General features: G+C 38.1%; 1 protein-coding gene across 3 annotated transcripts in view; it reads right to left on the minus strand.

The window, feature by feature from the left end:
• The window catches only part of LOC119142113 (CGRP receptor component), a 33,693-nt gene that overhangs the window by 13,481 nt on the left and 2,406 nt on the right, over positions 1-17,806 (minus strand). For 2 of the 3 annotated variants that reach the window (XM_037374850.1, XM_037374843.1), the window contains exons 2-4: positions 16,521-16,557; positions 13,031-13,129; positions 9,746-9,840 (exon numbers count right to left, since the gene is read on the minus strand). In XM_037374850.1, the coding sequence (XP_037230747.1) occupies positions 9,746-9,840; positions 13,031-13,129; positions 16,521-16,557 (231 nt within the window). Of the gene's footprint in view, positions 1-9,745; positions 9,841-13,030; positions 13,130-13,423; positions 13,504-16,520; positions 16,558-17,806 lie in introns of those variants that run through there. The other variant, XM_037374853.1, reaches the window with a different exon arrangement.

Below are 17,806 nucleotides of genomic sequence, written 5' to 3' on the forward strand. Positions count from 1 at the left end.
CCCCTCTCCAGTTCTCCTCCTTCCTCTTGGGGATTTTGTAGCACCCTGGAAAGGACCCGTCCTTGCATTCATGAACTGAAAGGTCATCCAGGCTGCAAAAATACAGGAGGATGCTGGGGAGAAGGTCCTTTGTGCCAATTCTGGTAAAAATCAGTATTTAAAGGCAATGCCCACTGTAGCGACTATGTTCTCTCTTCCCTCCTGCAAATAACTGTTTACATTATTCCTCCCTCTCCTATTAACAACCCCTTGGCAGCACAGGGTTTGGTCTTAAATTCTGAATAATGTGATTTTACAGACGACACAAAGGAATCAGAATTAGCTTGGTTAGCCAGATTTATTAGATTGCTTTGGTTTTGGAGAATCAGGGATGAAAGCCAAATATGTTTCCAGTGGTGGGAAGCAGTGAATACACCTCCTTTGTTTTCCCATGCTAATCACTTCTATCTATTTGGCAGCTTGCTATTTACAACAAGAGCATGGCTGAATTTAACACTGAACTGCAAGCATCACTGTTGGCTGCTTTATTGTCAGCAATATAAGGTATTTATAACTGCTGCCATTTACTACTATCATAAATAATGAAAGGACAGAAATAGAACCTTAATATTGACGGGAGACAAGTACTGAAATCCTTCAGACCAGAACTAAAATTGAGAGCAGGTCACTTAAGGAATCAATGGGAGAAAAAAAGCCACCTTTGTAAAATTGTAAAAGACATCACTGCCATAAAATCAGAAGTCCTAACAGAGCTGGGTAAAGAATATTAATAACATCTTCAGTGTACAAAAATCTGGCCGATTCATCTGAACGAATGTCTGAGATATAGTGCTTTTTCCTCAAGAGCTAGAAAACCGCCTGGTGCAGTGCCTGGAGCACTTCACAGAGGCACAGCAGCTGGCGCTCTGCTCCTGGCTTTCAGTGTTCCTTGCTTTATGGTCCCTGGCCAAGCACGTGTCTGTGCCTCAGTTTCCAGACATCTAAAATGGAGACAACATTTTCAGCTCTTACAGGAGAGCTACGAGAATATCTACTTGTAAAACACTTCCCCCTCCTCCCAAAGCCCTGCTTACAAAGATCGACTGTTACGTTCACTGTTTCATCAATTTATTCTTTATACAAGCTTCTCACTGCACTCTCACCTGCCACTTCTGAGATCAGAGCCTTTTCAAACAAGTCCTCCTTCACTTTTGGAGCAAGACATATCCCAATCCAATCCTACAGCTCCATCATATCTCCAGACAAAACATATTACTTGACTTTTACAAAAGAACACGTAAGACAAATTTTCTCCTATTCTTGCTTTCCAAAGTAATACCTTTGAAATTTGTTGCCAACAACTTTAGAGCCAAATAAACAGGATCAAACAGCCAAAGCCATCATCATGCCTGTGCTAAAGAATGCAAATCCTATTGTCTAGAGCTATTTTAAAACACGTAGAGCTCCACCATCTTTATCACAAAGATTACCAGCAGAGCAGGTAACAACAGAAATAAATTAAAACCAATTATACATCATGACTAAATCAATTAGTGAAACTGTTCATGTTTCCTGCAGACAAGTAATACATGACACGATAGAAAGGATCACCTCTCAAAGACTTCTTGCTTGTAAGTCATTAATATCACCATAACTCAGGAGAGAATAGACAGAAGTTTTAGTTAGGAGAAATGGATTTCAAAAGCGTAATTTCAGCAAAGGTGATACCATTCAGAATATTTGCAGTTTTTAAAATGTGTACAGAAGAATGAGAGATAATTTGCAAGTAAGTCATTACAATGTGTTATCTGAAAAAAATCATGCCTGTTACTGATCTGCAAGACTCCCTACTGGAAAAATGACTATCGAAAGGGAATTATCAGCAGGGTGCAAAAAACCAAAAGCTCCATTTCATCTGAAGGTGCTTGTGTAGTGTTACAGGGTTTTAGAAATTAGGAACACTAACTAACACTAAAAAATAAGAAACTTTAGATGAGTTAACATTATATAATTATGATTTAAGCAACGTATTTGTTTTATTTACATAGCAATTTAACCCAAAGAGCCAGAGAAATGACCAACTATTCAGTAACTGAAAATTGGTACCTAGCCAGTTATTTGCTGATCAACCTAAACATCATTCTGATAACCAAGATGTAAGTTATTTTCATTTGGCAAAACATTGCAAGATGGCAAAGAGATAAATAGACTGTAATTGAAGACATCTAGACAAACATGTTGATACTAGCGTGGGTACACTGGGTACTAGTATGGGTAGATGTGCTCCTCCTGCAGTAACATTTTATCTTTTCTCTTCTGTTTAATAAATACCCAGCTGCTAAGGTTATTTAAGAAATACCAAACATGTAAATGTGCAAGACATGAACAGCTACCTCTGCTTACGTGGGAGGTCCGCATTAGCAGCTCTTCCTGCTGTAGGTACAGAATATAGACACGCGCTCCAAGCACGTGAGCCCAGATCAGCTCAGGGGACCCTTTTGATGCTTTGGTCTCAGATCTCCACGCAATTTCTGACCTTCCCACTCGTAACAAACGGAGCAACCAGAAGGTTACTACTCTTGGCATCCCCTTGAAGCAAACAATCACAAAATGCCTCTGAAGTTCAACATTGCAACAGAAAACGGGATTGCTCAGCCCTCGACACTAGCAGTAGCACTGCAAGCAGTGCCAGCTGGAGCTCAGTACCCACCGCACCGACTTCTTCTAACGCCGATACCAAAACCTGACTGTTACCATCAGTCTCCGTGTACCTGGGATTTCTTGCTAGCACATACACAAGTCAGAACCTGAATACCAACAATTCCATCAGAAATAAGCTTTAAGGAATGGAAACGCTGCAAGCCTGAACGTGCATCAGTATCAGCGCTGACAGCAGTATTTTGCGTGGGCACAGGCATGATAAGCCTGGATTTAGTTCATGCTCCATTACATCTAAAAAATAAAATGAACTTTTTCTGGCTCAGATGAACCCATCTTTACACTTTCTACAGTATGCATGTTTATACTCATGCTCATTAAATAAAAAGGATAACTGTCCCACTCTCTAAACTGAAAGTGAAGAATATTTCCAGCTTAATTGCCCCCAAAAAAGTATTTGTATTTTCTCTGGACTGCCTGGATTTTAGTAACACTGCTTGGAACACGAAAACTGCTCATTCAAGAGAAGAATACATGAGTGATGAGTGATGGCTGAAAGCTATTTTCTCACATACAAGCAAGATTCCACTAATCAGAGTTAATCATCCGTTACGCAGACTCTTAGAGGACCTGCCTAGTAAGAAATCCCGACATGGCAATTCCTGCTGTGAGGCTGAGCAGTGCCTCTCTGCTTCTAGGCCACATCCAGCAGTAGCTAAGACTCAGCTAGAGCCAAAATCAGCATTTCCAGCTGAGGGCAAAGATGTGGAGTGGGCCTTGGGACAGATAAAAGCTCAGGCTGTGGGAGACAAAAATGTCTACAGTTATGGGAGACGAAAATGGGTCTGAGGTCTGCGTTTGTGCAGAGAGTGTATATTGTTAGGAGGTGAGGATGTAGGATTACAATAGTATAATCCTTCACAATCAAAATAAATGTTCTCCTGGAAGACAAAAAAAAAAAAAAAAGCACAGCACTGTCTTGTGTTCAAGATCACGCTGCATATCTGGGTAGACAGAACAGACAGCACACTGCTACAGTGCATAATACATCCACAGAATCTAAAAAATAATAAAAAGCTACATACTGTTGTGTAAATTAAGACAAAACGTGTCATATTCCGTGAGTAGTGAGCCAAATACTTGCAGCATTTATATTTTAACCAAAACCACCTACTGTGTGTCTTGGTAATGCCCATTTTTTAGTTACTATGATGCCTCAAGGGTTAAAGCTAATGATGTTACAAGCGATCTAGGTGCTAAGACTTAGGCCTTGTTATATAGTTTACTGATGATTTGCTGAAGTCAGTAGTTACTTAGTAGATTTATAACCTTGTTAAAGGACGAAAAGGATAAAATAAGAAAGATAATGATGATTTGTCAAGGTTGTCTGCTAGGAGAAGCAAGAACAAACAGCACATGGAAGATAAAGGAAGAAAAATAACAGATGGACACTTGGCAGGACATGTCAGCCGATAAGAGTCGAGGTCACGGGGGTAAAATAATTGTGGTAGTGGGAGATTCATGACCTCCTACTGAAATGCCCCCCCCCAACAGGACGGATCCCCCGCTAGGGGAAAATGCGTAGTGAATTTAAAATGAACCAGTACCTTTACACTGAGGTGAGAAAGCAACTAACCAATAATTAGTTAGTAGGTGTAGACTTTGGGCAGAACTAACCAATGTTATTGTATAAATATGTATTGTGAGTAGAACTAGGTGTGCATGATAGGTGAAGTGATCCCCCATGCACCCAGCGCTGTAAGAAAGATATTTTTCTTTTTAATTTTTCTTTTTTTTAATTTAATTTTATTTTCTAAAAACTCTATCTTAAAGTCTTATAAAGTTTCTTTTACCTGTCATTTTCAGTATTAACTAAACTCCTAGACTGTAAATATATATGCATGCATGTTTTGTTTTGTTTTTCTAGTAAGAGATCTATAAGCATGGGCAAGAAGAGAACAGTGTCAGTGCCAAGACAAAGCACACAGAGCTAAAAAAAAACCCTAAAACATCTGTGAGACTGCAGAGGCAAATTTATGCTCAGGAATGTAGGGTTTTCAGTCGCTAGGAAAACCAAAAAAGTAACAGCAGTATACATAACCTTGTATTTTATTCCTAGCTGAAAATACTTGAGTCAGATCCTATGGTCTCAAGTCAACCACAGCAACTCATGTGAAATGTCTAAATCAAGCTCAGAGGATCTGGCTTGGGGATGAGCAGCGCTGAGCTGTGGGCTGTGAAATCACAGGAGCAGCCAGCACACGGTCTGCGCAAACATACCAGGCTGTATTTTCTGCAGGGGTTACCACTGTACTTCAATGCCAGCACGTTTGTCCAGGATGAAATCCAAGGACTGGTATCTGAATGCAAAAAAACTGAGCACCATTGCTGCAGATTAAAGAGTTAATTTCCAATAAATTCAGAGGGAAACACAATAGTCTTTTTAAAGACTATAAATGATGCTATTGTTAAGCTAGCATCATTCTGACTTTGGTGTTGAAATTTTGAAAACTCTGGAGGAGACAAAAATTACAAAGCAAATCATTCAGCCTTCAATATTGTGAAGGTTTATATTTGTTGTAGTTTTTGGCAGTAATGAGGGAAAATACTTTCTAAAAGTACACACTCAATGTTCAACTTCCTTGAATGTGTGGATTTAATGACAAAAAGGGTAATGCTTATGTCCAATTTTAAAAATTATTACAATATGCAGTGATTGCAAATTTGATTAGATCTAAGACAGGTTATCAGTAACAGGAAGAAGCAGAAGGAGAGACAGTTTTCATTTAACTGTAATTACAGAGTGCAAGCTTAATAGACGTTCTTTTCATGCAAACCCATTTACTATACCTTACAAAATATGATGCCATTCCAGCAACTAAAACTGGAAAATTAGCTGCTAGTGGCATACTGTATTTCCAAGTACAACATGGCTTACTGTACTGCAGTGTTAGCCAAAGCTTGAGGCCTCAACAAGGTAATAATAAAATTCACTATGATGTCAGTTCAGCGCTTTTAATTTAGAACAAAAATAAAATCTCAGTTCTACAATTTCAATTTTACCAAAATAACTGATAACAAGGAAAAAACCTGTTAAAGTTTACCATACTTTACTAACTATATCAGTAAAATACATGTTTAGATGTCTTTGAATTTGCTCCATTTAGCAAAGCAGCTATATGAAATGACTCTGAAAGGTTTGTTTGTACGTGTCAGTACTTATTTTTAAAATTTGTCTTTTAGGAAAAATAATTTTTTTCCTGCCAGCAACACTGAAAAAACCCTCCATCACAAAATGGATGGCTATCAGCAGAAAAAATATGCTGGTCTGTTAACCTGGTATTTTGAGCGGCAAATATTAGCAATAACAGAAAAGACAAGACTTGAAGTGATTTTACAGGAACTGCACCACTTGCCAGCACCATGTTATCAGCTCTCTAACTGGAGCCAGAACCTTTCAGGACATCACATGCAGCCTGATGTGAGCAATGCATTCTGCATGGCTAGTATTGCGGGTTTGTGGAAGGAGGGCAGGAAAAACGAGAATTCACTTGATTAAAAGCTCTGTTCTTCAAAAGCATGTGCCTCGGTTCCTGGTGCTTCTCTGGCTGGTGGCTCGTGTTCGTCACTACCCTGACGTTCTCACATACACTAGCACAACCTTGTGCTTGAGCGCTGCAATAACATGCCGAGCAGGAAAGTCAGCTCATCACACTCCCCACCTCCACACAGAGCTGCAAATCCTCCCTGTATTCAAAGCCCTGAAGCTGTATGAGAAAAGAAGTTGCTGAGCCTAGTTAACAGCACCGCTTGATTGTTTTCTCCTTGATTAGAGGCAGTCCTAACAAGGAATTTAACTAGCGGAGGAAGCAGTCCTCCAGATTTTTCTGACCAGTTATGCCTTTTAACCAGATTCTCTATTCCTTTTGTAACAGGAAGACAGAAAATGCTGCTACACACTCACTGAGGATAGACACCAACAGAGATATATCTTAAATTTGTTGCCAGCAGAGACAGCATATGACCAGCTAAGAGATTAAGGGAAACGGCCCATCTCTGAATGCCTTACCCAGAAAGCAAGCAGCAAAGACAGACTCTGGAGTTCATTACTCTTCATGGGCGGAAAGGTCGTTACACAGGATCACGTAAATAGGTCCTGGAGAGCAAACATTGCAGGTTCTTTCCTCTCAAAGGGGAAGAAAGCTCTCTACCAGATAACTGGAACGAAATCTCTAGTGAAGTCTTTTATACAAATACCACCTCCATCCCACTGAATGGAAATTATTAAAGCCTTTAGTTTTTAATTTATTTAACAACAGAGCAGTGTTGAAACGATCTTGGTTATGAACCAAAGGGTAGTTCAAAATTTCCTTAGAGGCATTACTATTTTAAGCAGTTTAACATCAAGTGCATTATACAGGAACTGCACACCATATGCTTTCTGTGTTTGGTGTGAAGAGGCTGCCAGATGGGCTCTGATACTTTGAGCTTCAAGTGTCTGAATGGAAAAGATCAGAGGAAAGAAAAAGTGCCAGGATCACACAAAACAATGCCGTTTCTTATTTTGTAAAGTACGTGGAAATGCAGAGCTGGCAAGTTCTTTACCAGATGACAAAGATATTAACAAAGTAGAAGTTGTACAGGACGCTCAGGAAGCTATGGTATCACAGTCCAATCTGAGTTCTGATAAGCCATAAATGTGGTATACTTGTAACCTAAACCAGTGGCTGGCTCTTCACTCTTGTCCTTTTGCCATCATGCAGAAGGAAAGGACTTGGGAATCATTCTCTTGCTTATCTTACAGACAGGTTCAGAGAAAAGGGATAGAGAGGATGATGCCTAAAACCAAAGGCACCTTCCTAGCATCCGGAAAAAATAAAAGTCAAAAAGCTCATTTAAAGCTTGTAACTATTTCAACCTTTGCAGCAGTGCTAGAGTCAAGCTCACAGAACAAGCAGGCATGGGAAGGCAAATATTTGGGTAGATCTTCTACAAAACAGCTAGGTACTATGGGAGACAGATTTTGTAGCTAGAATCTTCTGCGTTATGACCAAAAATTGTTTAGTACTTCAGTCTTGGAGACCCCACATAAGGGGGAGCATACGCGGTCAGGGTATCTAATGTGGTAACAGAGCTCCCCTGCCTTTTTCTAAGAGTTAACCCTGAGGTCCAGCTTAAATTCTAACAGAAAGGCGTTTAGAAATGGGCTTTAAAACAAAAAAAAAAACCTCTTTGACTTTTAATGGGACTCTTACACCTAACTTATTCAGTTACTTCTGAAAAATCCTATTCTGCCTCTTTAACTCTGCTGGCTTTTTGCTGTGATACAGTACTCTTCTGGTGCTTTCCTAACCTGCTGCCCTGTACAGACTGAACAAGCTTTTTTCACTTCAAACAGGATAACTGTTTCACAATAACAGAAATGAAAGATGCTCGCTTCTTAAAATTGGCAGCAAACCATTTTTTAAGACGCTCGCTTCAATTTCCATACTATCAGCTCTTTACAAGTAAACAAGAGTATTCTCTTCATGCTTTAACACCTCCATGTCAGAAAATAATTAAGGTATCTTGCCCACTACATAAATTAGTGTCCTGCTATATAAAACGAGCTATGGGAGGACTAAACAGTGACATACTGACCTGGTAACTTTAGGTCTACAAAAGAAAGCACTACAAGCAAAGTTGCAATACCCATGACAAAGCTTCCAAGCACTAGCACCCCTGTGTCTGTAATGACAGCAACACTGATCAGAGCTGCTGATAACACTGGATGTGAGCATAATTCTTTGTAGAGGGGACACTGGAAGTCAACAAAATAGCTGACAATCTGCTTTCTACTCAACTACTAGAATTTGGATAGAGTAAAAAACTTGCCTTGTGGCACTGGACTCTCCAGATGCTCTCACTTTGCATTTCTTTTTGTGGCACAACCCAATTATTAGTAAAAGGCTCCTTCCCAGAGCATGAACTCCTTGGGAGTCCTTCCAGCAGGGAAGAAAAATGCAGTCAGTATCTCTACAGCACATAAACTACTCCTTCGTGGTGAAGAACGAGTCATTTAGAAGCAACTAAATCTTCGTTCTTTCTGCTTTAAAAAAATCAGGTGTCTGATTAGAGCTATCCAATCAAGTAACCAAGTGATTCTGTTTCTTTTGGGTCTGACTACTGACAACCGGCTTCACTCACACTTGAGAGAGGTTTGAGAGGATTATGTGTTTCAAGCACTGTGACCAGGCACTCACACCACTGCCAAAGAGAAAAATGCCTTTTGAGTCTTCTTGTAACCATGAAGGAAATCTTTTATTTTCTATGCAGGACTTCAAAGAAGAAGAATGAACTGTATGTTCAGCTTGCCTAGAAACTGCACAGGGGGGTGGTATGGGGTATTCACTGACACAATATTTAGGTAACTGAAATGTACATCTCAGAAATTCTACTAGATGTAAATATCAGTGGACAAACAGTACAGAAAGAGAAGATGAACATCTTAGCTTGCTAAACACCAATGAGAAAGCATAACCCTGAGAGGTGATCACCCCTGAGCAGCTGGCATTCACGGATTCACATAAAACTTCACTTCAGAATAAAATTCTCCCTCAAACGTCTATATTAAGATTTTACTTACTTATTACCTCCCTGCAATAGAGTAATCTTTTTCGCCTCTTAGGAATTAATGCATTTTTGCTTAAGGAAGTTCACAAAAATAAGACTGATAATAAACTGGGGTTGTGTTCAGGGTTTTTTTGGCGGTTTTTTCCCCCCCATTGTCTTACTGTGTTCAAAACCCATTTACAACCTACAACTCCTGCCTCAGAAAACTTTTTATGAACTCTACTTTGTGCTTGGACTGTGTGCAGTCACGCTAAAAACCAACATACTGACAAGAGTCTGTTCGAGATATTAGTAAATACAGGCCCACTCAAGGAAATAGTCATCCATGTAGGCGTTAACGAGTGAAGGAAAAGATGTTTGGATGAGTAATTAAATAATGACATAAAATACTTAATATACATTAATCAAAACCAGACAGATTATCAGACTGTGTACAAGGGGATCTGTTTTTCAACATTGCCATGAGTTTATCATTCAAAGGCGTATCTCTACTTACTTGGTTAGCTTATGGCCTTTCATTGCCACGAGGAAATCTCTCACAGTCTCAGGACTCTGGTATCTACAGGGTGTTTTTGAAATGTACTTCAGCGTCTGCAATGGATAGAAAGAAATTATACATTATTTCACAGTGACTATCTGCTTTACCAGCTGTGTATGAAACAAGCTGATTTTGAAAAGTCTCCTCAGTATCACTGAGAAGAACTGGAAAAGGCAATTCAGGTTTGGCTTTTTAGTGTGGGTTTGGTTTTTTTTAACAGTGGGAAGTGCTGTCATAAGTGATGCAAATCACTTACATTTTTCCATCTTCAGTAAGACTATACTGATACTTGCTGAGGAACTAAAAACCAAGCAATATGTAACTACAACTTTATGTAATAGAAATTACGTTAGTACTTATCCAGAAAGCCCCAGTGAGTTCATTCCATAAAGACATGACCCAGCCAGCTCATTACACACCCAGGTGAGAATTACAGCTTTGACTATTCCCTCTGTGGCCTCGGATGGCCATTTATCTGATCTGTTCAAAGCTCAACATCACCAGTTGAAGAGCACAGGAAAGGAGTGGGTTTTAGCACGCTCTACTAAAAACCACCTGCTGTCTGTGAAAGACATTTGCTTTCCTGGTTTGAAATAATCCCAGGTGATGCTAAGACATACTTACAGCTGAATAGTATCACTCAGATTTCCTTCTAAAACAAACGTTTACAGATTCAAAGCTAGTTTAAAGAGGTACTAAAATACGGCATTTGGGGGTTTTTTCGGTGGTGGTTATTTTTTATTGGTAGTTATTTTGTTTTTTTAAAAACAGTAACCCTTCAGAAAAGTTGAATACTCCTCACCCTTAAAACCATGTTACCTTCTGCCAAGTTTTCATGTGCTCAGTGCCAGGATACTCTCACTGCCAACCCATAAATAACTCATTAAGCTCCCAATCCATGGTTGCTTTCATCCTCTATATGCTTATTTGGCAATGCTCATAGAAGCAGGTTAGGTGGGTTGTCATAAAAATCTGCAAAATACTCTAGTACTAGAAATGTTTCTCTGACTTGAGACAATTTTTTTCCCTTCATTTTTCACATCTAACGTCTACCAACCTCAGCTAACTTTTGCAGATGTTACATCTGCTTGCTTTTATTTAAAACAACATGATACCTAGCAGACAGAAAATACATAATGTAATTTGACCTGAGTAAAATAAAAAAACTGTTGATAAAAAACCCACACAAATTCCAGTTCACAGCTGTCTTTTCACTGGAACTAGCTTAGAATCTTCCCGAACGTTGCTTGGATTAGACCCCAAAATGAAGAGTTGGAAATAATGGGCATCATGGAAAAGTCAAGGAAATCCTTGCATTGTGTGCATCAGCAACTGAAGGATTTAAGAGTATTGCCAATGCTTGTTTTGAATTAAGGAAGAAAATATTCATCTGTTGATACTGCATTAATTAGACATAAAGCTTAAAAGTATCAATTCAACTGACTGATGACGCACTAACTGGATTGCAAATACAGAGATACACATGGTAGGATACCACATGCACAGAGTGTCAATAATAATACAAAACCATAAAATTCTATGTTACTATTCTAGTTTCTTTCTCAGAAAACCTTTAAACTGAATATTTATATTTGAAAAGTCAGAAGCCAAAAAAAGCTGAATCAGTATTCACAGAGCAGAAAATAACAGATACTAGGGAAAAACGAGCTACAAGATCAGTATGACAAACACAAAAACATGCAAATGTTATTTCCAGTGTATTTCCATTAAAATCTGTTATCATTTTAAAATGCTACTAAAGGAAAACAGACTTCAACAATACAGGGTAATTCATCCTACTTAACAGATAGAGAGTCCACAAAATATGAAACACTGGTATTCTTAAGGACCAGCTTCATTGGACTACTGAGAAATGTATTTAAAAGCACAGTAAGGTGTTAGAAAACCCTCCTTTCTGTAAGCCCTTTCTGACCTTTTCAGATAAAATGAAGTTGTTATCCACCAACAGCGACTGGAACAAAATCATCATATTGTCATATAACAAAATTATTTAATAGAAGTAATTTGTTTTCTAGATTAGTCTTTTTTGGCAATTTCAAATCAATTAAAATACCAGATATACAGTAACAAATAGCTCCAGTTTAGCAAGGTTTGTCTAGTTATTTCAGTAACAATGGACACAAGCCTGCACTCATGAAGATCTATGCAAAGACAATCCCATAAGACCAAATTCTGGTTTTCTTTCAGTCAAATATAAAGAAAATATACCTAGAGTTTACACCAGCTTCACCCCATGCACAAAAATGAGCATTCTATAGGTATTTAATGTGCAGTAATGTAACAAGGCAATTAAAGATTTAAGGTGCATTCTGACAAAATGTATTTACAGGATCTTTCTCATCTGTTTCAGAGAGGTACAGGAAGAGACCATTAGTCTCCATGAAGATTTAAATTAGATTTTTTTGTAAGCCCCTATTTTGTTGAATATGAGGCTTAGGAATTACTACTCTATACCTTTTCAAACAAAGCCAGAACTAAAACAAAAACAAAGCCTAGGCCAAATCTTATTCACATGAGCAGTTTCACTGCTCAATGGGATTACTCGTGCAAGCAAGGCAAACTGCTTTCAACCTGCTGCCAACTGTGGTGCTACTCATGCAAGTCTCTTGACACAGACACAATAGGTCATACTGCAAGTCTGTTATGAAGTTGCTAATTTGAGGTATTTCAAATGTTAATGTTTGTATTATATGATTTTAAAAGTTCTTCCTAGCTATAGATTAAACATTTATTACCAATGTGGCATCCAACTGATGTTGCTGTATGTACATGTGATTTTGTTATTCTTTTGACAAAAAAAAATATCTATTTTAGTTGGAAGTTATTAGTTTAATTCCATTAATAAAACACCAGCATATGTGATGTGTGTCTCAGCTTTGAAATCATGAATTACACGGTATCACCAATTCATCAGATGATAACAAGTTCTGCCCTGAGTATTAAAAGGATAGAATATTTGGAATAAACCTCCCCCCCAAACTAAACACTTAACAGGGGGGTAGGGGTGATATTCTTTTGGGGATAGATTTTAACAAGAGCAGGTGCAGGCCTCTGCCCTGACAGTGCCATTACAACAACCTGAACAGGCTGACCACAGAAAAGTGGCAAATAAGGTTATTTTACTGTGGGTTTTAATAAGGGAAATTTGATATAACATGATTAATATCCAGACCTAAGGGCATGAACTACCCCAGACTGGGCTAATTTCGCAGCGCTACTCACTTCATACATGATTGTGTTCAGATTCTGCTGACCAGAGCTCTGCTTGTTTTTTCCACTCTCTTTGCGCTGCTGCTTAAGATCAGTAAGTAACTGGAACACCTGAGGAAAAAAAAATGTTTTAGATCATTTATTTTACCTTAACATATGACAGGAGGAAGACATAAATGAACAACGCAAAATCCCATCAATCAAACAACAAAAAAGTGTGGCTTCTTTGACGAATGCACCAGCAATTGAAATGAAAAATGTTTTGGCACCAGAATGATGAATAGGTATGTAAATTTTTTTTAAAAAAAATTGTGACCATGTACAACAGATCTTTGGTACTTGTTAAATGTTATTCAGGAGCCCCAAAGGAGAAGTTGACAGGATGAATCTATCCTACTTGTTTACCTCATATCCTGAGCACAGTTGGGTCATACCCTGCTGCACTGGCACAGAGCTCCCATTTAAGTATCAGTGATGCTTGAAGCAAAATGTCACAGCAGTTTATGGTCCCACTGGATTTGTTACAACAGATGTACCTATAATATTAACATGGATGTAAGTCCTGTCTCACGGAGATGCAATTTTACATCATCTACAAAAAAAAAAGTAAACTCTACAACTGCCACACTGCCAGGAACCAACTAAATACAGGCTTGACCTATAGATGCTCCTGAGATTAGTGATCCCATTGTAAATTCCAGTGGAGTTGCTCATAATAGTAAATGTTACAGTGACCAGCATGGTGTAACCGTAGGTTAAGCCACAAAGATTAAATTAGCTCCCTATTTCATCACAACAATGTAACACAAGCAGAAATTCCTGAAAAGAATGTAATAAAGTTGTCTTCACATTTATGATGCAGTGAACGTTAACGTAGGAGCAAGATCCAGAGGGTAAGTCTGAAGGCAAGGAAGATGTCTTGATTTTTGCAACTGTGCTTTGTCAAATCTCTTGCAACACTGCAACATCCTCATTCATCATAGCTAGATATGCAGCAGAATGTTGAGACAACATCACAATTACTCTTTTATTCCCATATTAAATCATTTTAGGTTGAAGTTTCTTCAGATGTTTTGCTTCAGGCTTTACAGTATATCCAAAGCCAATACCCACAGCAAAAACCAGACCACTTCTTACTATTTATCCCCAATTTTTTTTAACTAGCTTCACTCAAGATCCAGATCCAATGGCATTATGAACCGACAAGTCCATAGGAATAAGAATACAAACATTTCTAGCCAGTGAGAAATAAGAACATAATGAGCTACAAGTCCTGCAATTACTGCGTACTGCATCCTTATGAAAAAGGAACACCTGTCAACCCTGACCTGAAAGCCAAAACTCAAGCTATAAACTTTTACCTAATAAATATTTGAAGAAAATGTAGCTGGTGACAACAAAACACAACATGACAACCTCAAATTCACAGAAGAAATGTAGGCATGGAACATACAACACGTCAGTCCTGAATACTCCTTTCAAACACCACTTTCTGTACAAAACATTACCTTGATAAAAAGAACGTTAGCTACGCCAGTCAAATAGCAACAGAAAAGAGGGGCAAACAAAGGTACTGGCAGTCTCATGGGAATAAGTACTTTGAAGAGCAGTGAAAAGCCGTGCCCCAAAAGCCTATAGCTGCAGACGGGGCAAATCCCTTCCTGCACAGGATGGAAAAGCTGCGTGCACGACAACTGTGCTGTGAAACGGAAATGAGAAATAATCACGCTAATCAGTAACTTCATTTTCTACTTCCTTTTGCTCTGTTTCAACACAATAGTATATTCACCAACAAAAACTAAGCTGAAGTTCTGACTGAAGAGCACAAAGAATGGATGCTGCATTTCTCCTTATTCTGGACTATACCTTTAGGACACTTAAGAGATTTTACGTTCCATGGCTGACATGACTTGAAACTCAGCAGGCAGGAACACCTACATTCCAACAATATCCCAGCAAATGAAGATGGAGGCAGAGATGATTTTGCAATAAATAACCTCTGAAACACTTGCTATTTTCTTTACTGCAACAGTACACGTTTTTAACAGACACTCAATACTAGTTTAGCTGACATAATATATAATCTGTTTCTTAAGCAACAACAGTTCTTTCCAAGTATCTCATTAAAGCCCTTCTAACAGTCACCAGCTGGTTGCTCTGCTGTGTGCAGAGAGATGCAGCTCAAGATAAAACATTTCAAGATTTATTTCAGAATAGAATGAAAACAGCTGTGCAACTTTCAAGCTTCAGCAGTACAATAATATAAACAAAGCACTTCGGTTGTTCAAAAATTACACTTATGAACACAGCACTGAAATGTTTCCATTACCTGGCTGCAGTTAAACCAACAAGAACACTACATTTCTTTCTACCTCACTAAACAAAAAACACCTGTACTCAGGAGAGAGGAAAATGATTCAGAACTTATCTACTAGAAAATAAGATATTTTATTTATTATATGTATTCATTGTTTGTTATGACAGGGCACCGTAGCTTCCTCCTGACTCCAGACTAAGGTTCATCACTGGCTTCTAGGAGTGTTTATCCTGAGTAACACACCTCAGATCAGCAAAGTGCCTCACCCTTACTTTAATCTAACCTGCTTTGGAAACACCACAAGATCTTGAAAAAAATACTGTCAAGCATTCAGGGGTGTAAGACTGCATTTCCAGTAGCACTGGCTTTAATATAACTATGCATTAGTGAGTTACAGGTTCTTGGATGGTACTGCATATCACAAGGTTCAAGTTAAATATGAAACACTGATTCTAACAGCAGCCACCCGTGAAAAACTTTTGACACTTTCTGCAAGAGTTCTTATTTGCAATATTAAATAGACCACAGCAATCAGTATATATATATCTGTATATATGCATCAGTATATAGATCTGTATATATACAATCAGTATACATATCAATATATCATACCCACCTGGTGGTATGATATATTGGCTTGTCATAAGATAAAATAAAATAAATTTTAAAAAAAGAGCACTTTGACATTGCTGCTCAGTTACACAGGTGTCAACGTTCCCGATCTGGGATCAGATGCACAATATGTCAAAGCACCAGTGAATCCAGTGCACCTACCCAAATACATAAGTGTTTAAGGATGTGTAAAATCAAATTCTAAATGAGAAGCCACCATACACAAGAAGAGTCGGCAAACTAACCGCACAGCACAGTGTAAATACCACAAGGCTGAAGTTACCAACATTCTAAAGATCTGCTCCTCATCTATTTGAAAAACGTATTTATATCTGATTTTATAGATCTGAGACCAAGCAAATAACAATACAGGACCCAACACCAGCACAAACATTTCCAGATCTTTTGCAAAAAGCTTTTTTTCTTAAAAACAAATGAAATGCGGGGGGCAGGGGGGATATCTTACAGGTCTTGCTGATTGCCACTGGCAATTTTCAGCTTCCAAAGGAGTATACAAGTGACTGATCACAGCTTTAAATTGCTGGTTTAAAACTAAGATGCAGATAAACTTACCTCAAAGTTACTTAGCAATGCAGCATTTGCATCTTTCCTGCAAGGAAAAAAAAACACAATTATTTGTGTTCAAATGAAACTGTTTAAAGTTTTCCTCTGCTGAGTTGCACAGACTCTAAAAGAACAGACATTATTTTCATAAAGTTAAAAAAGCCCAAAACACCCAAGAAATCTGGTTTTGGTGACTGTACAATTACCAAGCTATTGCCACCGCTGAAAAATATTTTTCCATATTGTTAGTAGAATTATTACATAAATATAATACAGTTTATTTTGCACTAAAACCAAATAGCCTTGCTACTTCCTTGAAAAAAAAAAACAAGGTCTCTAGTTCTATTTGAACAAAGACTGACAGGAAAAATAAATCAGATTATACACACTATTTATTTATTAGTCAAGAGCTCAAGAGCATGGAAAGAGAAAATACAGTGACTAATTTAGTACCATGTACATATGTGTGCATATAGGTATGGCACTATATTTACACATACTGTACAGAGTTTAAAAAAACCAACAACGTTATTACATTTCTTCTTTATTTATTCTTTGAATCTTTATGTGCCTACTCCTTTATTAGCAGGGCAAGGCTGAGAGCTTCCCATTTTCCACCAGCCAAACAATTCCCCACTAACTCTGGCCCAATTATGCAAGAATTCTTATCTATTGCTGGAAGGCTGAATGCACTGAGTCAAGTACATATTTAGACTAATCGTGCCTCTATTACTTCTGGATATTGTAATTTTATATTTGTAAATTAAAAGAAGTGAGAAAACCTGACGCAGAACATCCTATATTCCCTGAACAACACATTCTGCTGAGCAGTCAGTAGCCACAACAACAGAAAGTTTCCATACAAAAGGAAAAAAAGGCCTTTCTCAGGTCTGCACAGCAGCTTATGAAAAAAAAAAGAAAAAAAGGTACAATGTATTGTTAAGCACCATCAACTGTTTGAATAGAACTGTCACGTTCATCACTTTCAAACAAGTTAAATGCATCCACAAACTTCCACAGGTTCTATCATTGTTTTTAAATGAAAAGGACCTTCTAAAATACGCTGAGATGAACTTCAACTTCCATTTCGCTGACTCGAGTGAAACTTCAGCAAGTGAGCTCACGCACGCATTAGTTTTCATTCATGTTTTACAAACCATATAGCTTTTGTTGTTAGGTAAATGCAATTCTTCAGAATGTTTGCATTCAGCCTATCGCTACAGAAATCCCTATGGATCAAAGACACTCTTTGTTAGGAATAATTATGCCATAGAAAAATTATATATGGAATTACT

The sequence above is a fragment of the Falco rusticolus genome, chromosome 1 (genome assembly GCF_015220075.1).
Source record: "Falco rusticolus isolate bFalRus1 chromosome 1, bFalRus1.pri, whole genome shotgun sequence".
Lineage (NCBI taxonomy): Eukaryota > Metazoa > Chordata > Aves > Falconiformes > Falconidae > Falco > Falco rusticolus.